This window comes from Bipolaris victoriae, assembly GCF_000527765.1.
Source record: "Bipolaris victoriae FI3 unplaced genomic scaffold scaffold_43, whole genome shotgun sequence".
Taxonomy (NCBI): domain Eukaryota; kingdom Fungi; phylum Ascomycota; class Dothideomycetes; order Pleosporales; family Pleosporaceae; genus Bipolaris; species Bipolaris victoriae.
In genome coordinates this window covers 225,832-246,441 of record NW_014575349.1, presented here as the reverse complement: position 1 = coordinate 246,441, position 20,610 = coordinate 225,832, and the positions used below count along the sequence as shown (strand labels likewise).

At 53.1% G+C, this 20,610-nt stretch overlaps 8 protein-coding genes across 8 annotated transcripts; 5 read left to right on the top strand and 3 right to left on the bottom strand.

Annotated features, from left to right (window-relative positions):
- Positions 1-1,058: 1,058 nt before the first annotated feature.
- COCVIDRAFT_16111 (hypothetical protein) lies at positions 1,059-2,671 on the top strand (the record flags this gene model as incomplete). Its single annotated transcript, XM_014701017.1, has 4 exons — positions 1,059-1,515; positions 1,585-1,979; positions 2,015-2,621; positions 2,667-2,671. 4 exons carry the CDS (start codon positions 1,059-1,061, stop codon positions 2,669-2,671), a joined length of 1,464 nt encoding a protein of 487 aa, XP_014556503.1.
- Positions 2,672-2,798: 127 nt separating this feature from the next.
- COCVIDRAFT_26758 (hypothetical protein) lies at positions 2,799-3,734 on the bottom strand (the record flags this gene model as incomplete). The annotated part of the gene is made up of 1 exon (XM_014701041.1): positions 2,799-3,734. The coding sequence occupies one exon, from the start codon at positions 3,732-3,734 to the stop codon at positions 2,799-2,801; it is 936 nt and encodes a 311-aa protein (XP_014556527.1).
- A 2,357-nt stretch (positions 3,735-6,091) lies between these two features.
- COCVIDRAFT_99577 (hypothetical protein) lies at positions 6,092-6,247 on the top strand (the record flags this gene model as incomplete). The annotated part of the gene is made up of 1 exon (XM_014701105.1): positions 6,092-6,247. A coding segment is annotated over one exon (156 nt), but the record flags the coding sequence as incomplete, so codon positions are not given.
- Positions 6,248-7,753: 1,506 nt separating this feature from the next.
- On the bottom strand, positions 7,754-8,670 carry COCVIDRAFT_16109 (hypothetical protein; the record flags this gene model as incomplete). Its single annotated transcript, XM_014701016.1, has 3 exons — positions 7,754-8,076; positions 8,135-8,472; positions 8,543-8,670. 3 exons carry the CDS (start codon positions 8,668-8,670, stop codon positions 7,754-7,756), a joined length of 789 nt encoding a protein of 262 aa, XP_014556502.1.
- Positions 8,671-9,031: 361 nt separating this feature from the next.
- COCVIDRAFT_99515 (hypothetical protein) lies at positions 9,032-9,196 on the top strand (the record flags this gene model as incomplete). Its single annotated transcript, XM_014701104.1, has 1 exon — positions 9,032-9,196. A coding segment is annotated over one exon (165 nt), but the record flags the coding sequence as incomplete, so codon positions are not given.
- A 40-nt stretch (positions 9,197-9,236) lies between these two features.
- COCVIDRAFT_16108 (hypothetical protein) lies at positions 9,237-9,740 on the bottom strand (the record flags this gene model as incomplete). The annotated part of the gene is made up of 1 exon (XM_014701015.1): positions 9,237-9,740. The coding sequence occupies one exon, from the start codon at positions 9,738-9,740 to the stop codon at positions 9,237-9,239; it is 504 nt and encodes a 167-aa protein (XP_014556501.1).
- A 4,720-nt stretch (positions 9,741-14,460) lies between these two features.
- COCVIDRAFT_16107 (hypothetical protein) lies at positions 14,461-16,568 on the top strand (the record flags this gene model as incomplete). Its single annotated transcript, XM_014701014.1, has 4 exons — positions 14,461-14,719; positions 14,787-14,975; positions 15,032-15,164; positions 15,215-16,568. 4 exons carry the CDS (start codon positions 14,461-14,463, stop codon positions 16,566-16,568), a joined length of 1,935 nt encoding a protein of 644 aa, XP_014556500.1.
- Positions 16,569-18,234: 1,666 nt separating this feature from the next.
- Positions 18,235-20,363, top strand: COCVIDRAFT_99618 (hypothetical protein; the record flags this gene model as incomplete). The annotated part of the gene is made up of 4 exons (XM_014701103.1): positions 18,235-18,257; positions 18,331-18,541; positions 18,594-19,297; positions 19,349-20,363. 4 exons carry the CDS (start codon positions 18,235-18,237, stop codon positions 20,361-20,363), a joined length of 1,953 nt encoding a protein of 650 aa, XP_014556589.1.
- Between the last annotated feature and the right edge of the window lie 247 nt (positions 20,364-20,610).

Here is a 20,610-nt window from a genome sequence, read left to right as displayed (position 1 = left end):
TATACCCATTGAGAGGTTTACAATTATTACCAAACTATTCCTGAGGGTTCGAAGCAGGGTCTCGCAGACGTAAGTCTCTCAGACCCTCACCCGATTTTTTACTTTGACTGTAGTCATTTTTTTGATACCCGATTTCGGCAGGTTGGGGTGTGGCCTGCCATTCTTTTCTGAGATAATTGATCTGATACGCTATATAGCAAACAGAGAAAAAAAGTCAAGTCAGTCATTAATGACACTCCTCTGAGAAATGTGTGTTGTGCCATGTGAATCTGTCAGCAAATCAAGGTTCTTAGAATTCATATATTTCTCTCTTTTTCCACTTATGCACCTAAAGTCTTGTATTTTTAACACTCGGATACTCTTCTTCATTTTGAGCCTCTGGGATACTCGGTGCATAAGCGAGAGAAGGGTGGCGGTCGAGGTGAGGTTTCGAAATGATTAGTATTTGGCCATGCGATATATCACACAAGACACAGAGTGAGGACACGATATCAGCTATTTCTCACTTTGAATTTCAACTGATTGTAATGAGGTAAGGATATGGTACGCCTGAGACTAGTACTGCAAACGCAATGCTGAGGACCGTGCGGCGAGAACAAGCGAAGTGCACGACGACGTGGAAACCAAATCCGGATAGCAGTGTAACACAGCACACATTCTTATTCGAGAATAGTACAGAGGAACACTAAGCTTTATCAAGTCCGAAGTATTAATCTAAGACCTGCATACCAGCTCGCCACACAGCCAGCCTTTGCACAAAAGCATGGCTTTGGTTACGGCACCCCGCTATGTCGGCGTGCAGTTTGCGTTCCTTCTTCAGCCTCTCGGGACTAGGATGCAGGACACTGCCTATGAACCCGTACATCGTCTGGGATTCATGCATCTAAGCAAAGACAAGGATAAATAAGTAGCACGGTTAAGATCCAACCGGAAAAGTGATTAGTCACTGTCCGCATAACTTGAGGAATGGTTCTCTTATCTCCTGCACCTGCCATGCTACCCTTTCTTTCTCCCTTGTGTTCCTTAACCCGAACTGCACGTGTCCCTCATCAACCCCCATGATTTTCATCCCCATTATCGTCTGGCTATTATGCGCCGTGCATAGGTCATTGGCAAATTCGGATGATCTGAAGCAAGTTGTCTTAGAGTTGCACCCACTACTATCGAAGGATGCTGTTATCACGTTCCCTTGGGATGCGCGCTGGGACGATTTACAAATTCGCGGGTCTTCTCCACGCATTTCCCCAAACTACAATGTAGTCGTCGAAGTAGCAACCGAAACCGATGTGCAGACAATAGTTTCCCTTGCTAATCGGTTCAATGTCCCGTTCTTGGCTATCTCTGGTGGGCACGGGTGGACTACGACGCTGAATGAGCTACCATATGGCATTCAAATCAACATGAGAAAGATCAATACCACGACGCTCAGCGAGGATGGAAAGACGGCAATAGTTGGCGGTGGTACAAAGCAGTACGAGATAACCCGTTCTCTATTCGCCTTGGGCAAATACGCCGGTAGGTATAATCCAGTGTTTTGATATTTTGGTCAAGTGGTTTGGTAAGCTAATCGAAAACTGCTGATAGTCACTGGACTTTCGAATTGTGTTTCAGTAGCAGGTCCATTATTAGGGGGCGGCCACAGCCTACTCCAAGGTCAATATGGCTACTCTGTCGATGGTCTTGTTTCTGCACGAGTAGTCCTAGCCAATAGCGAAGTTGTTGAAGCCTCTCGAACCAAGAATGCCGACCTATTCTGGGCACTGCAAGGAGCCGGTCACAACTTTGGCATCGTTACTAGCCTTGAAGTAAAGACTTACGATGTCCCATCCGACTGGACGGTTTATACTCTGATTTTCTCATCGGAGAAAGTTGAGGCGTTATTCAGTTTAATCAACGACTTTGAGGATTCAACGGAGCGTCCGGCAAAACTGGCACTAACCGGAGTGTTTATAAGACTTCCCGCTGTCGACCCAATCAACGTAGGTTATATTCTAATATTATGAAGATAACGTAGCTAACTGCTCCTAAGCCTGTTGTCTTATACACTATCGCATATGAGGGTTCACAAGCACAGGCTGAGCCATATGCTGCACGTTTCATAGCTCTTGGCCCGATCTTTACCAAGGTCGATATTGTTAACTATGTCGAGCTATATACAGTGACTGGAAACAATCTCACCAGTCAAGCCTGTACACCGAATGAAAACGTTCTAGGAGCTGGTGTTTCATTGCCTGCTTGGGACATCCAGGGTGTTCGCAAAGCCTTTACGATATTCGGAGAATACACAGCTGATCCCCGTTTCAATACTTCCATCACGCTTATGGAGAACTACGGAATGCAGGGAGTACGCGCTATTGACCCCGACTCAACTGCTTTGGCGCCTGAGGAGCGCGAACTACCCATCCTTGCGAGCGCAGTGATTTGGTGGGCTGGTGAAGACAAGGAAACAACAAAGGTTGCTGAGAGTCATATACATGCAATGCGCAATGCTCTTTACAGGGGCGTCGACGAAGATAGTAGCAAGAAGCGACACTGCTACGTCAACTATGCAAGTGGAGACGAGTCAAAGCCCGAGGTGTATGGATACAATGCTAGACTTGAGAGGCTAGCTAAATTGAAGAGTGAGTGGGACCCAGAGAACAAATTCAAATACTACAATCCTATAGTGTAGATAGCACAATTATTCATCACGAAAGAGATGTTTATCACAAAAAATACACACATTATTGAAGTCTAAAAGATACTGAATTGATATACCTCCAAACTGGCGCCAGCGCTGAGAAAAAAACGTCCCATGGCTATCCAAGCCACTTCTCAACGGCAGCATTATCGGGATATGATATGCTCCCTTCCTCCATCCCAGGATCCTTTGGCTCGGGGGGCCAAATCCTCTCGCACTCCTCCAAGTGCCTCGCGATTGCGTCCTCAGTCAGTTCTACTGACCTCGGCATCGCCTCCTCCTCCTCCTCTCCCTCCTCCAACTCCATTCCACCACGTGGCTCAAAAGCCTTCGCGGCATGATGAAGCTGCACCACCGAGGCCCTTTCGGCCCCCTCCACCTCCACCCTCTCAAACCCCCTCGTCTTCACCACCTCACTCTTCTCCCCAAACCCCCTCGAAAACCTCTCCTCTCCCAACTTCCACACATGTACCTCACCTCTTCCCAACCCCGCTTCAACCTCCTCCACAGTATGCTTACTAGCAGTGACTGTCACCTCCTTCCACAACGCCTCTCTCGTCGCCCTCTCCCCGGCGACATTCTCCTCATTCATAAACAACCCCCTTTCGTTACACGCCTGGCCCACACCAAGCCACTCCTTCTCCTCTAGCATAAACAGCCGAGCCAACCGCTCCGGCTCCCGACACACAAAATGAAGCGACCGCGCCGCCAGCAGCGCATCTCCCAGCACGCTCCAAACGTCCGTCCATGTGATAGTTAATGAAGCGGATTTTGATGCGTCGATGATGACTTGTAAAGTCATCTTTTCGCCGTCGAGCAGGAGGGTTTCCCAGTCTGACGGACCCCATATGGGGTAAGGGGTTGGAGAGAGAGAGGAGAGCGCTGTGGCCTGCGCTTCCTTTGAGGTGAGGAGATGGGGGAGTGGAGGAGAGATGGAAGTGACGTCGAATTCTGCTTCGTTGAACTCGACGGTGCTGGTGGTGGGGAGGCTTTTCAGCCAGATTTGCTCGCGGAGCTCCTTTGGGAGCTTTGGGAAGAGGGTGAAGGAAGGCATGGTGATTATGATGATGGTGATGATGCTTTTTGACCGCTGGTGATGATGTGGTGATGAAGAAAGACTTGGTCAAGATGATGATGTGTGATGAAGATGTTCACGACTGCCTGAGGAAGACAGAGGGAGATGGGCCTGTATTTAAATGATTCTGATGTCGGCTGTCGGAGAACCAAAGTTTGATTTGAGGGAGTATTTTGTCTTGAAGGCAGCTGTATTGTTTATAGGAGTTTGGTTGTAATCTCTCTTCAAGTCTTTGGTTCGCCCTATTAGTGAACACTTGAGCGTAATTCACTACATTGCATTCGTCAAGCTCTTGATACTAATCTAGATTTTATTCACTATAGGAGACCAAATTGTCATCGTTTTACTAGAAAGTGCTTCTTTAGGGGTTTAAAGGTGAAAGTAACTGGAAGTAAGTTCACTGGTCAGCTATTATCGATTCTTATATATACTACACTGTAACCACATCTTCAGAATGACTAACACTACTTCAATAATCTAATTGTATCTTTTACATACTGGCAGTTGCTCATTCGCTACATTCCTTTCGCTTAGACTACATAGCACAAATGGAAGCACAGTAGATATAGCTGCTAATCTGCCAGCATCACCACTGTATATTCGTCTGCCTATTTATAAGACATATTTCAACAAGGAAAAGACCCAGCTAACATATGACTCAATCGATTAATACCTCAAGAGACAGGACGAGGTGAATTGGTATCACACGTCTTGCTATTCGTTCTTGCTGCTCATGTCCCCATTTACCTCATGTCTCCTACTAGACTGATTGTCTGTCACTTGTCTGTACCAGATACATCGATTCAGTCATAAATCTCCGACACGTGTACCACGTCTCTACAACCTATACGAAAAAAAAGACACATTTACAAAACAACTCTTGCACAAGCAATTGCAACGTTGCATCTACCACGCTTGCAGATTCAACTCAACAACACGTGAAATAAACTCCATCGCGAACAATAATCTTACTAGTTGTACAAATCTATTCCACTGTAATCCGCTACGCACGCTCAACCTTCCCCAAATCTCAAATCATACCCGCCGCACGTGATCATATCAGTTCGTCCGTCGTTCAGTCCATACATCTTCTTACCATATTCTGTTCGCCGTTTTAAATCAGCCGGCCGCCGCCAACAGCCCCCCCTAGCAAACAAAAAAATACAGGCCAACCTAATTCCCCCTCACCCCTCCCCAACAACAACCCTTGTTCAACGTGCCGCTCCGCAAATGACAGTAAGATCCGCGACAAGCAAGTATTACAAGCATCATCACGAACAGGGCTACGCAAAGGAAAATTTGACCGAAAGAAAGAAAAAGGGTAAAAACGGGGGACAATCCCAAATGCAGGTTCAACTTTTCACACACCTCGCTGACCGAAGAAGCTCCCCCCTTGCAACCCCTTCCCCTCCAATCCAATCCCAGCCCATCCCGCTCCCTCCCTCCACCTCGCCAAACACTCAAACTAAGCTTTCGTATATGTATATGTAGGTGTGTGGCTTTTTTAAACAAAAAAATGCAGGGTCACCCACTCACCCATACTCACCCATACTCACCCACACTCACCCACACTCACCCCCTTCCCCCTCCCCCATGCAAGGCAAAAAAGCGTTTAAAAAAACGTGACATAGTAAACCGAAACTATATACGTTCTTTCGCTCCATTTTGGTAAGTAAATGCAAAGCCGGGCCGCAACGACGCACGTCAATTACTCGGCAGATTATCGCTGTGTAAAGTAAAGTAGTAAGAGTATGTAAGTACTAAGTGGTAAAAAAGGCGGGCGCCAGAATGTAAGACGGGGCGAAGGAAGGAAGGGTGCGCCCGCTGCTCTCTCCCCCCTAATTTACTTCTACACAAGTTCCCCCGTTCATTCCTATAAACAAAATCGCGGATTCTGTGTGTGTGTGTGTGTGTGTGTGTGTGTGTGTGTGTGTGTGTGTGTAGATTTTGCGACAACCAGTGTTTCATGTGCATCATGTGTTCGCAGGGCCCTAGATTTGCCTAGGGTTTTTTTCTTGGGTAATACTAGGGAAGGGAAGGGGGGGGGAGAGGGCTTGCTAGATACTACGGTACAATCGGAAACGAAACGAGGCTTGGCGACTTGTTTCTTTCTTGCCTTTACCCCCCCAGTACATTTGAAGTAAGTACATACAGTTTGTGTCGTGTGTCTCCCAAAGCAAAACAATAATAGCGCACGTGAGATGTTTTTTTCTTCAGGGTTTGGAGATACAGACTTTATTGTCTAACCCATCTGTCATTTTAAATCTCGATCTATTGTTTTCTTCCCTCACTCCCCTCCCAGCCGAACATTTTTACTAGCTTTGTTTGATTCGGAGTGGGGAAAATTTAATGGGAACAGAAACTTTTTTTTTTTCAAACCCTTCTTCTTTTTTTGCTTCTCGGGGTTTTTTCTTTGCAACGCAACGGAAAAAGCCGGCTTAATTCTGATGACCATATTAACGTCGACAATACGAGTCGCGAGAACGAAATAATGGCACTGCGTAAAGTAGAGCCGAGGATGTATTTTTTCCCGAGAGCCAAAAAAAGGACCCCGCAAAAAGCCCTGCTCCCCATGCCATGCAAATCTATACGTATTGTACCACATGTCCCCAATACTCCATGATGCTGATACTCCGTAACATCCACAACGTCATACGTCTGGTACCCATCGAGAAACGCACCGGGTCCGATACACGAGAGTCGCACGTCCAAGTTGCTAGTTCGTTGTAAGTCGAACCAAGCGCCCAGTATCGGTGGTTCACCCTTCTCAATAAGCACCGCGTCGGATGCGGGGGTTTGCAAGCGCAAGGACGTAATTAGTGACACTGAGATGTGGGCATCCAGTTCGTTCAAGCTGATGCGATGGTTTGGTTAGGGGGCAACATGGCGTGTGCGTGTACCATGGTTCGCAGGATGCGAACGGCAGCCACTCAAGACGACTACACGGACAGCAACTTCGCATCACTAAAGACGCTAGTTTTACCGTTAACCGCGCACACGTACCAGGCGCGACTGGTCTCGGCCCGCAATGCATGCAGAGATTTTCGTGATAGATCAGCCCATTTTCCCAACCCCCCCCCCAGCCCACACCGGGATAACTGGTCGAGCGCGTTTGATACTGGGTATGTATCTTCGGATGGTTGGAGAAGCCGGGTGATGTTTTGCGTGCGGACCACGGTTGACGCGTGGCTGGTAGTCGCTATGGATGTTTGCTTACACGCAGGGTGGGCCTGAGCGTCATGATTTGTTCAATCTGGTGTCTAGTCCGATGGGATAGCCATTGGCTACAAAACCTACCAGAACTATCTCGGCAGGAGCCTGTTATTGCTTGCCCTCGGATACGCAGGTAAGACCGACCACGCCTGGGCTATGATCAAACTAGGCTAAAAAGCTCCCATCAGGACAAAAAGTGGATGCTCTACAAGGCAGAGTTTCGGGCTAAGTGCCTCAAGATGCCATAACATTTATTGTGCTCAGATGGATCGTCCCGAGTGCACGTATGTAAAGCGATGGCCGCGATTTAGCCAGCCGCCCATACCCACCTTGTCGGATAAAAACCATTGACGTTCCGAGTCAAGCGAATTCCAAAAAGCATGCTATACGGCACCATGTCATCAAGCTATGGCATGATTACGGTTCGGCGTGCAAAGGTCACTTGGCAGCCGGCGCAGAAAGCGTCCTAGGATGAGTTCATGAGCAAAGGAATTAATTACCCGTTGGGGCAGAGCTGGCCATGTGATACTGGGCCGTGCCAATATGCTCAGAGCGATTTTTTTCATAACCGCGATTCGAATCGAGACATGTACATTATTACATTGTCTACGGGCTGATGTGGATGGTTGAGAGGTTGCAAATAGAGACGGCGGCAGGCTAAATACACTGTCGAACCCAAAAGCAGTCTATGCACGATTGCGCTCAGACAACATGTTCTTAGAACAGCGGTGTCGTCTGATATAGGGCGTCTCGAAGAAGCTACATGACGAACATCGAGTATTGCGTCAGCCACAATTAGCACTGAAGGGAGGAGGCGCAATCGAAATGACATAGCCCCCAGGCTGCAGCACGCCCTGTAGCTGGGGCGGGACGCCAAGGCGATGCACGTAAAGCACGTCGGGCGGATCATGTAAAGGCTTGGTGACAAGCGGCTCTGCTGCTGGTGCTGCTGCGACATGGCCGCATGCTTTTTTGGCAGCCGTTATAATGCTGCGTGTAGACCGAGGCCGACGTTGCCGGACCAGTTTGTCACGACGCAAGGGAGAGGCGCAGCGGGCTAGTGCCGGAGCCGTGGTCAATGGACTATTGAAGGTTTGGGTAGAGTGCTCTACACCTAGAGTAGTAGATTCGCGCGAACAATGAATGAGTTGGAAAAAAACAAAAACCAAAGCCGAGAAGAGCGGTGAAGGGGTTGGCAGTAGGGCGGGAAACAGCTCGAGCGAACAATGAACCCCTCACTTGGGAATTGTCTATTTGTTGAACTTTGTTGAGGCCGTCGAAGAGCAGGTGGAGTGGACGCGAGCAGTATGCGAGACCGGTGAAGCCGAGAGCCGACCAATCACGCGGCCGCATCGCACCCCACGAGCTGCACGGCGCCGTCGTGGCTAGCCTGCTCCGTCCACTTCCCGATAACGGCTCTACTGGGCTTCCTGACGTGGCCGGTGGTGATTGGCAGCCCCGACGCCTATCTGAGCAGTCGAACGAGCATGCGCCGCTGATCCAGCTGCTTCTTAGAGGCATCGTTGCGTGCCAGAGGAGAAAAAAATGCCATTCTTGCCATGTACAATACTTACATGTCCATGCCGGATGCTCCACGTCTGCGCTCGACTCGTGCGCCGTAGAGCGCGGACGCGAGGGGGTCGGTGCGACTGCATGCGAAGACGCCCGCTCCAGCGTCTTCCATCGGGTCCGCTATTGGCATGCTGGTTGGAGGGGACGTCGAGGGCGGAGGGGGCGTCGCCTTAGCTGCCACCACGCAGGGTTCCCTTACATCACACGCATATGCAGGCGCGGCTCGCTGCATATGAGCTCTAGCCCGTCAAAGTCCAAGTGGCTGCATCGCGGGATTGCCTCACGCTGCAGGAACGTTGGTGCGGGATAGAGGCAGAGATGGAGGTGGTCAGAGATGGCGGCAGCGAGAGCTTAGTCGACTGTCCTTTTTTGCCTTGAGCTCCTCGTCGCTGGCTCTGCCGTCTCTCCAGGCGGCGGCGCAGGCGAGAGTGGACTGCGGCCGTGGCAAAGACCAATTCGGGGTGAGTACGCGACATCCGAGCCCAGATTGCGCTTTAATTATTGCCAGTTGGACAGGAATGGACACAGACCCCACTGCACGAGAACGCGATGCTCTCGATGACCAAAGGCTGATACATTCCTACAGCACACAAGGGCGCCCGTGCCATGAACCCTGTCTGAGAGTATTGGAAAATAGAAGCTTCGTCATGTGCTGAGATGATGCAGTGGCCTGACTCGGACCCCGTCTTCCATCGGTCAACTGCAGTATCTATTCTGGCCAGCTTGGTGGTGGAGGTGGAGGGACTGCAAGTAGTAGCAAGTAGCAAGTGCCAGGTAGGAGGTAGACACGGACGCCCGCCTTTCTCCACGATCCGCTCCCTCCCACATCGCGCCGGCTGCGCTGCACTGCACGTTTATTTCCACCGGTGCATATCTGCTACACGCCCTAGCCCACGAGGCCGCCGTGTGACTGCGACCATTAAAGGTCATCGTCCACACCTCTCTTCGACTGCAAGTCTTTGTGTGTACACAGTGATACAGCCCGGGTCGCTTGAGCGCTTCTGTCATACCTCTTGCCTCTAGTGCCCCCCTCACACACACACTGCCAACCGTACTACGGTACTGTAGTCGAGTTCCTGGACTTGGCTGTTTCCCACCCAGCCCCCGGCCGTAGTTGGCACCAAGTAATGATGCCATCGGTTCCCCGGTCACGTTTTGTCTGATGATGCCATCAAGTCGTGGTACGGCGTGGGTCAGCATGTTGCTCTCGACCAAACTTTTGAAGTGAGCGCATGCTCAAGCATCACGTCGACACAGAGTTGGCAGCAAGTAAAGGGCACGGCTGTAGTATGATGTTGCAGCTAGCCACGACACGGATGCGAACTCTTGGTTTGGCGCCTGAGGCGATAAGTTGGGCTGAGGAGGTGCCAACTGTCAAAGTGTGTGAGTGCATGGCCGTGGCCTGCTTGTTCCAGAGGATCGAGGCTGGCACCGTTCGCATGGTTGCAACAGGGATAGAGGCGGACTCTCCCGTGCGCCGTGCTACGAGTCCCGTGATGCACGGGGATGCAAAAGCCCTTGCTCGTCTTTTTTGAACATTGTGGCCCATGGTGGCGCCCTTGTCGGTATTGCTATGATCTGGGCTCTTGTTTCAGCTGGTCGAAAGGAATGGCCTTGTGATACGGCAACAACGCCTTGCCCGAGGTGCCGGGCCTAGACATCCCGAGTGCGAGACACAGCCATGGATATTGAGTTGCACTCTGGGAGGTGGGTAGTGCGGGTGGCTGTTGAGGGCGAAGTGAGAAAGCGTGACCATGGCTTGGCTTACCCATATGCGGCTAGCACGGCCAGCGCATCTACTCACCGCAACTAACGGACGCCCTATCAAACCTTGCGGCGTCCACATCCAACGTCAAGCCCGTGTTACAGTCGGCACGTTTGTCAGTCGACTTTGCTGTCGAGTGGATGGCTTTGGAGCATTCAAGGGCCAGCGGCCATGGACGCGAGTGCCGCGGCGCTTGCAGTCGCGGCGCTGGATGGCTCGGCTGTGGCCCTCTGGTGGCCATTGTCCGCTGACATGACATGGCCGTCGTACACTGTCGAGTTTCCACGTTGCACACGCTTCACATGCTTCGCTTCATGGGCGTGGATACCCACTCGACCCGTCGAGTGGATGCCCTCGTGGGGAACAGATGGCCGCTGGTCTGCCTCTGGCCTGGCTGCTGCCCCCATCAAGCATGTCGACTAGCCAGCCAATGACGTGGGGCGTGGCCAATGCCCAGCGATAGGTGGCCGGCTAGCTTGCACGGCCTACCGTCCGTCTATCCCGTTCACTGTCGGGCGCATCCCTGCAAAGTACTGGATAGAGGGCATTTAGCCTGTGGAGGGAATGACATCCATCTATGAGACGAGGGCCTTTGCAAATTGGGCAGGCCAGATTGCTCCGTCTCACCATGTATGTACAGTAGCGGTGGTGGTGTGGTTATGGGAAGGGGTGAGGGAGGGGAGGGGAGAGGATGACGAGCATCGTCAGCAGATGAGGGTGCCGCGGCAGTTGATTGTGTTTCAGAAGGAACGTGGCTGTCCGGCAGTGCAGTGCAGCGGCGTGCAGTCAAGGTCAGTGCAAGCAAGCATCTTTTTCTTTTCTTGTTGCTGTCTGCTTTTTGGTGCCATTGTGCAATGTTTGGCTCTGACTCGCAGGCGCGCAAATCATACGTAGCAGGTGGGCGGAAGGCGCAGCACCGACTGCCGACAGAGGCATGTACACTACGGACCAGAGGGAGAGTCGAGTCGAGTAGCAGTCGGGTAGGGTGATTTGAAGCTCCAACGTTTGAACTGTGCGCTTTCGGACTTTCAGTTGTTGGGACCTGTGTGTGGCCTGCGCTCCGCAATTACACGGTCCGGCGCCGCTTAGTCAAGGCGGGCGGTTGCAACGACTGTTCCCTATCAATTGACCTAGTGTGGCCGCGGTGCGCGTTCGAATATCTCCGGCAGCGCTCAGTGGCCGCTGGATTCAGCCGTGTTATCCCCATCGGGAGGGCAGCCGATGCCTCAGGAAGCGACGCTGGCGAGGAAAAAGTAGGCGCCCGCTAAATTTGGAGCGCGACACCCTTGCGCGCCAGGCCGGCCGTGAGAGGATGGGCGTTGTGGGAGTGGGGAAGGGTGGTGGAGGAGGGAGGTCGAGCTGCGAGGGCCAGGCCGCGTCTTGGAGGGCAGTGGGTGGGCGTGAGGGAGGGGGCCGGCCAGCGCAGCGCAGTGGCAGAACCAAGGGATCTGCTGGTGTACATGGGATCTGTCGTGGCCGCCGTGGATGCCATTGTGTGGTAGACGAGTGCTACGCTCGCTTGCGTGCATAATCGTCGCGGTATGGGCGGGCAGGCCTGTCCCTGTCAGCAGCCCTCTCTCCACCCCAGCGCCCGTGTCAACCGCACCGTCGGCGGATCAGCCCAGTCAGCACGCAGGCGACATGATGGCCGCCGCCGTCCGTGCACGGCGGGCGGGCGAGCGAGCGAGCGAGCGAAACGGCCTGCCTCTCTCTGTTCTGCTCTGCTCTGCTCTGACGGGATTGCTGCTGTTGCTGCTGGCAGGCCCATGCCCAGCCCAGCCCAGCCCATGCCCATCCATGCCCATGTCCATGCCCATGCCATGGTGCCCTTCACGCTGTCCCCACCAAGCCCGATGTGAATTTAGATTGTGTGCTCGCAGCGGCTCGTGTGTGTGGTGGACGGGGTGTGTGGTGTGTCTGTGTGTAGGTAGTCGTAGCAGCAAGCAGCAAGCAGCAGCAGCAGTAAGTATGTGTGCTGCTGCTATTGCTGCCAGGCCAGGCCATCCATCCATCCATCCATTGATGCTGCTGTCGTCGTTGCTGGCTGCTAATTGCTGCACCGAGTCCCGCCCCATCCCCAGGCCATCCATCCATCTCCACCTCCCGTCCAGCGGCCGTCATCTCTAGCCACTGTATGTACAATACTGTCCTGCCTGCCTACCTGCCTGTCCCGTACCGCCCTCCGCCTGCATCTCTTGCCCACGCACCCGTCTTCCCCCCCTTCTGCATCACCAGCTGCTGGAGCCGCCGGCGCTGCAAATTCGCTCCGGCCCGTCGACGCAGCTACAGCGACAGCCTGCTCACCCGGAACAACTTGTCAGCGACGCCCGTCGTGCACTGATCCCGTCCAAAGCATTGGACGCGCCGTCTCCAGAGAAAGCGGCCACTTTGCATCAGACTGCTCTGCGGCGTGTGCGCTGCTCGCCTGTCCACCTCTGCCTCTTAGCTGCGGCCTGCCTGCTGTCGAGCGCTGCAGAGAATCCTGCAGCATTACCGACGAGAACGACTTCCTTCTCCACACCCACCACAACCCTCCTACCCTCGCCATTGTCTCGCAGTCTTCGCGTTTGCTCGTTGAAGAAGTGGTGAGTATACGCCCTTTGCTCTCTGCCTTCCGCCCACCTGGCTGCTCCGCCCCCCTCCCCTCCCCCCCAAGACTCTTGCTAGCCGGACTCGCCACCTGCGTTTCCCGTGCACTCGCCTATCGGTCGCCTTGTCTGGTTGGGCCAGCACTAGCTAGCATCAAAGGGCACATCCCAACCACCTCCGCCTCAATACCTCCGCCTCCCCACCGCAGTCTGCGAAGAAGCCCTTCGCTCGCTCTGGCTGTTCCACCTCCCCCCTTCCCTCTATAGACTGTCGTTTTGCCGCCTGCACAGAGCTCTCTTGCTCTCCTGCCCTTGAGTGTCGGCCAGTCCACCAGTGCTGACGCGTGTGTGCGCGCAGTAGTCTTTTCCCTACGCTTGCAGCCGCTATCGCTATCGATACAGCTCGACCCGCATTAACGAAGCGCGACGACGTTACGACTGTTTACGACAACACTGCACTCTGCTCGACCCCGCAACACATGTTCGTGGCTTTTGCAGACATCTTCAGCTATTCTTCCAGGCCGGCATTTGTCAATTCGTCCCTTTGCGTGTTTTGAACCGAGCGCCAAAAGCATTGTCGACTACCCAGCACTTCCCTGCTTTACGACTGCAACGACGTAACGACTAGCTTTTCGAGACCCCAGCATTGTTTGCAGCGTTCACTTGATCCAGCAGCTTCTTGCGCGCATAGCCTTTTCCCGTCACGCCTGTTCGCAGCCGACTCATCCTGGTCAGTATCTCCACCCACCTTCACCCTACTCCTCCTCCTCCACGACCGTCACGACCGCAAACCTCCTCCCACCGACCTCCCCGCTATCATGCTTCTCTACACTGCACCCGTCAAATTTCTCCGCGTCCAGTAGAGGCTTTGGCTTGTCTGTAGCCTCGTCTACCCGTGTCTCGTTGGTTCCCCACTGCAGTCAACCGATCAACCTCGCCATTCAAAGCAAACAACTAACTTGCGGTGTAGATTATTCGCTTCGTCAAACCTCTCGCCGTGTCAAGCCTCTCGCCGCATCCCACAACACCTCGCGGGCAATCATCACATTGAACACGTGCTTACCTTCTCAGCAACAGGCTCGGCTCTCTGGACAACTGACTCGAGAATCTTTGCGCCAACCCTCTCAACCCTGGACACCAACAAAGCCTCACTCGAGAACTCGTCAATACCGTAAAGCTGGAGCTCCCATCGATCTCGTCGGTCCACGCTCGCGGCCCTGCTGACACTTGGTACCCATCCCATTACGCAACCAAATCTGCCGTCTCGGGCGAACGTCTTCCAGCTCTGCCTCAAATTCAGTCACACCCAAGCTCGTCGTCAAACTACTCATCGCCTCGCGGTGATTCCATTAGCTCTGGTTCTGTGAGCGGTGGAAGTGCTAGTTCCAATACGTCGTACGCTGCGTCGGTCAACGGCCAGACTACCGGCTTCAAGACCCCCTCCCCCAAGCATACTCCCCAGTCTCTGAGACGAGATTCGCAATCTCTGAACACGCAGTCCGTCCAGAGCTCTCCGTTTGGCACCACCCAGGAGGGATATAGCTTTGCTCCCAGCGGCTACAACAGCATGAACCAGATGCAATCGTATGCTGACGTGCATCAATCCCACATGGCCACTGCTGCTCACGCTCCAGCTTCGGCCCCTCCATCGGGGCTGTCGCACTACTCATACCCCCCACAGCCATCAATGATGCAATCTCAACATCAATACAACCAAGGCCCGCCTGGATACCCGCCATATGGGTACCCTGGTGGCGTCCCTTCGCAGATTCCAGCTTCTTCATCTATGAACCAAGCTATGGTACCTTCAACACTCCAACTACCAGGTTAGTTTTCCCCCTCCCTCCCTCCCTCCCTCTCTTCATGGCATAGATACGAGGCTAACATGTTCAGCCATGTCATCTGGTGCACCAGCTTCATCACTACCAGGCTCTCAGAGCTACCAGACACAGACCTTTGACCACACTGGTCAGGTTGCTCCTCCAGGAATGAAGCCTCGTGTGACTGCCACTCTCTGGGAAGACGAAGGCAGTCTTTGCTTCCAAGTGGAGGCCAAAGGCGTTTGTGTTGCGCGCCGCGAGGGTGAGTTGAAATTATTTTTTTTCTTGTAGGAAATTGACCCAACTGACACGTTGTAGACAATCACATGATCAATGGAACTAAGCTTCTCAACGTCGCCGGCATGACCCGAGGTCGACGAGATGGCATCCTTAAGAGCGAGAAGACACGACACGTTGTCAAGATTGGCCCCATGCACCTCAAGGGTGTCTGGTTAGTCTTCACTTTGTTTGATGATCTTACATAAGCTTATAATGTCTTAGGATTCCCTTTGAGCGAGCCCTCGAGTTTGCCAACAAGGAGAAGATTACTGAGCAGCTGTACCCTCTGTTCGTTCATGACATCGGTGCACTGCTCTATCATCCGTCTAATCAGACGAGGTCAAGTGTAGGGAGCGCTGCCATGGCTGCTGTAGACCGCAACCGAAGACCTGACCCTATGCAGACTCATCAGCGATACCTCTCCGGACCAGCTGCATCGCAGCCTCCGTCGCTTCACCACCATCATTCGATGAGCAACCCCATTGGCGCTGCTATTTCTCAGCCCCCGCACGCCATTCAGCCCCACCCATCATCTGGTCGCCCAGGAATTGACCGGGCCCATACTTTCCCTACTCCTCCCACCAGCGCTTCGAGCATCATGGGCATGGGCAACCAGGGTAGCTCTTATGAATGGAACGGCAACAACGTTCAAAACCCCCAAGGTGGACAGCCACTATCCATCGACACGGGACTCAGCAACGCTCGCTCTGTACCTACAACACCTGCGAGTACGCCTCCAGGCGCTGTCCAACAAGGCATGCCCTATGCATCTGGTCAAAGCTTTGATGGTTCCCGGCCCATGTACTCTGGTCCTCCTTCTCAGCCTGGCCAGTACACCCAGGGACAGCCAATGATGGGTTACCGCCAGGATGGCTCGTACCCAAAGACAGAGATGGCACCCCCATCTCGCATCAATGACGTACCCGACGAGGGTGAGGTCAAGCAACCCGACGGCATGATGCCCCAGAGCCACGAGCAGGTTGCCCCGCCGCCGCAAGGTACTGAAGGCGAGCATGATCACGGCAACGAGTATACACACTCGAACGCTTCCTACAATGGCAACCGGGGCCCGTATGGATACCAACCCAACGGCCCACCTGGAGCCATGCATCCCGATCACCCCCACCTCTCTCCCGAGATGACTGGCTCTCCTCACCAAAACGGCTCTGGACGTGCCACACCTCGTTCAGCTGCCACTGGCCAGCCGCAGTGGAGCTCGGGTTACCCCACTCCACAACGTCAAGCACCACCTTCCAGCAACCTTTACAATGTAATGAGCGATCCGCGTGGTGCTTCAAATGGCAATGCCACCCATGATGCCTATCAAGGCCCTGGCGCTGTACCTCAGTACGCCAATCAAGGTTATCCTCCCACTAACGGTGTAAACTCCGGCAAACGTGGTCGAGATGACGAGGAAGAAGATCCCTACCGCCCCGACAGTGTTCAGGGAGACGACATGAGTGGTCTCAAGCGTCGTAAGACTCTAGAAGGTGGCGCCGTTGGCGGACCCTATGCCGACCCTACTCCTGGGCTACAGCGCGCGCATACGATGACAGCCCAGCGCGGCAGGCGGTAATGAAAGACTTTGGGCATTGTACGGGTGGCCAGTTGCCGTTTAATGACTTAGAAGGCGGATTGGCCTCGATATACAGCGTTTTTCTGGCATCAAGCGAGCGGTCTCTTTCAGCAGCATCACAACATCCCACCACGACAATCTCGCCAGACGTCTCTTCAACCAGCACGGAACGGGTTGAGATTGCGTACAAAACTCCAACCTCGCTCTTTCGAATTTCCTTGTGTCTACATTTCCTTGGAGATCTCTTTTTTTTCTGTTTCTTTCTTATTTTCGACATTTTCTGCACCTCTCGGCATTCACGACTTTAACGACCATTTGCTTCGTGGAACCCAAAGTTCCAAAACACACACTATGTCCTGGGGCTCGAGCGAACCTCTTGATATACGACTTTTGCATGGGGCGTGAGCACGTGCAAGTCTTGTACATTCTACAGTCGCCTGGATTTTGTTTCTTTTGCAAGCTGGGAGTTCATGGGGATGTTGAGGAGGACCACGGCATTGCCACGTCAGTCGAGTCCCCACTTGGACCTGGGCCCATTTCCGCGAGGGTTAATATTGAAAAGACATACGTGGTGGTGGGAACGGACGGACGACGTGGGCAAAGAACCCTCATGGCCTTCTTTCAGCTTCAAAGACCAACGGCACGCCGTGTTGGACAAAAAATGCGGGCGCAGACGAATTTGATGGATGTTTATGCAATGATGATATTTGCTTTGGCGGGCATCACGTTCTGAAGGGAAATTTCCAAGCCTTGTTTATTTGTGGCTAGGTGGTCTGGTGGAGCTGCCATGAGCATATGGGGGTAGCCGTGGACCATGTTGATTGTTTTTTTCTTTCTGGCGGAGGATAGGATGCACAGCTTTGGTGTTTATTTTGTTCAATGAGCCGGCGACCGGGACTTTTTATGACGTTAATGAGGGAATTAAAAGCTCGTTCTACATTAATGCGTTGTGTTGATGGCAAGTGTGTGTGTGTATGTGTCAGTGAAGTCTTTTGTGTATGTGCTGTGTCGTCTGTGCGCTCTTGGGCTGCACTGGTCGATGGGCAACGAGGTACATAGATTTGGGCTTGCCTGTGCAACACTGGCTTGTCTTGGGGCAGGGCGTGCAAGCTTCGCCGGCTGCAGTGTTGAGACGGCCCACGGTGCGACCCGAAGCATTGCTCTAGCGGGTGGTGATGGTGAGGTGGCAATGGACACCGCCTCATGGGCGTGGGACTGGCGGCCCATGGAGCGGCCCAGCATGGAAGCCCAAAGGCTGGCCGGTGAGGCGACGGCAGGGCAGCCGACTCGCATCCTATCGCTCTGGATGTGAGGCGTAAGCGTAGACATACGTAGCAGACACGACGAAGTAGCAATCTCAGCATGGACATGGCCAGCACCAGTAAGTCACACAAAGTCACAGTACCAGCGACGGCAGCCTAATGCAGGGCTGCACATGTGACGTGCATACGTAAGCCGGCAGCGCAATATCAGGCTGCGAGGCATTGCCCCTCGAACGATGAGCCTTGGCAAGCCGCTCCACGTCGTCATCGGGTAAGCAAAACAAGAGGTACGAACTGGTCAAACGCGCAACGAGGCGGAGCCAGGCACTCAATTTGCCGCCTAGTATATCCCTTTGCTCCGCACCCGACTCTCCCGCCGACCTCTTCCTCTGCACTTTGCAAACATGAATATCATCAAGCTGCAAAAGTACGTCGCACACCCCCTCGCTTCCACGCCCGTCCGCCGTCTTCCACCAGTGCTAACATGCCATTGCAACCAGGAAGTATCCCCAGTTCGACCAGGGCGAGATCTTCGGCCTGCAAGACGCTTTCCGCAAGCTCGATGTCGACGACAATGGCTACCTCGACGAGTCCACAGTCATCAAGGCCGCCCAGCAGTCGGAGCACCAGCCTTACGATGTCGTACGACAAGCCCTGAAAGAGGTCGAACTCGACTCCTCAAGGAGAGTAGAGCTTGACGATTACGTAGATGTATGAAACTGCACACCACACTGCAAAGCCATGTTAACCCTAACCCTCCCAGCTCATCTCCAAATTGCGAGTATCATCTCCAGCCCAACAGCGCATGTCTACCGGCCCAACCCGCCCACGAGCCGGCACTGCTACAAGCGTCAACTCACCCTCCAACCCAGGGCACGCCTCCAAAGGTAGCTTAGGTGGTGGCAGGATCCAGGTTCAGGGCTCCTCTGCCAATGTCACCCACACTATCAACGAGGATGAGCGAACCGAGTTTACGCGCCATATCAACGCCGTCCTTGCCGGCGACCCAGATATTGGCGACCGCTTGCCCTTCCCAACCGACACTTTTGAGATGTTCGATGCTTGTAAAGACGGTCTAGTCCTGTCCAAGCTCATCAACGACAGCGTACCAGACACCATTGATGAGCGTGTGCTGAATAAGCCGGGCAAGAAGATCAAGGCGCTGAACAACTTCCACTTCAGTGAGAACAACAACATTGTCATTGAGTCAGCCAAGGGTATCGGCTGCTCGGTTGTCAACATTGGTAGTGGAGACATCATCGAAGTGCGAGAGCACTTGATTTTGGGTCTCATCTGGCAGATCATCAGGAGAGGTCTGTTGGGAAAGATCGATATCAAGCTCCACCCAGAGCTGTACAGGCTTTTGGAGGACGATGAGACCCTAGAGCAGTTCCTGCGCCTGCCTCCGGAGCAAATTCTGCTGAGGTGGTTCAACTATCACCTGAAGAACGCCAAGTGGCACAGGACGTAAGTCGGACTAGACTTTGTTTGAATGACGATAATAGCTGACATTTGCAGTGTTACCAACTTCTCGACTGACGTCAAGGATGGCGAGAACTACACCGTCCTCCTCAACCAGCTAGCGCCCGAGATTTGCTCGCGCTCTCCACTTCAGCAGACTGACCTTCTCCAACGTGCTGAGATGGTCCTGCAGAACGCCGATGCCCTCGAATGCCGCAAGTTCCTTACCCCCAAATCGCTTGTAGCCGGAAACCCCAAGCTCAACTTGGCCTTCGTCGCCAATCTGTTCAACACACACCCTTGCCTCGACCCCATCACAGAGGAGGAAAAGGCCGAGATTGACGACTTCGATGCGACAGGAGAGCGCGAAGCTCGTGTCTTCACTCTCTGGCTCAACTCCCTCGACGTAAAGCCGGTTGTGCAATCTTTCTACGAAGACCTCAAGGATGGTACCGTCATTCTTCAAGCATACGACAAGGTCATTCCAAACAGCGTGAACTGGCGACACGTCAACAAGCCGCGCGAAGGCCAAGAGCTGATGCGCTTCAAGGCTCTCGAGAACACAAACTACGCTGTCGAGCTTGGCAAGCAGAACCAGTTCTCGCTACCTGGTATCCAGGGTGCTGATATCACCGACGGCCAGCGCACACTTACCCTGGGTCTCGTATGGCAGCTGATGCGCAAGGACATTGTTTCCACTCTCAATGATCTTGCCCAGCAGCTCGGCAAGCGTGAAATTGCTGATGCCGACATGATCAAGTGGGCTAACGACATGGCCAGGAAGGGCGGCAAGAACAGTCAGATCCGCTCTTTCAAGGACTCCTCTCTCAGCAACGCCATCTTCCTTCTCGACGTTCTGGCCGGCATGAAGCCTGCATACGTCGACTACGACCTCGTTGCTCCCGGTCGCAACGATGACGAGTGCTACCAGAACGCTAAACTGGCCATTAGTATTGCACGAAAGATGGGCGCTACCATTTGGCTTGTACCAGACGACATTGTCGCCGTACAGAGCAGACTTATCACCAGTTTCATTGGTAGTCTGATGGCCACGGCTGAAAAGGGCCAGTAAGCGGGTTGTGTTTTTCCAGTGATCTCGTATATTTTTCTTTTGTACCCCTACGGAATCCGTAGACGATGTTATGCCTATTTTCTGGGGAAGGAACGTGTAAGCGTTGCGAAAAAAACAAGCGTCCATTCCTTGAGGAGCTATTTTTGGCTGTTTTCAATGGAGGAAAATAATTAACAAAGTGTTTATTTTTGATACACTGGTGAATATGCCGTGTGTGAAGTGTTGTTTGAGTTGGTGAAGTTGAAGA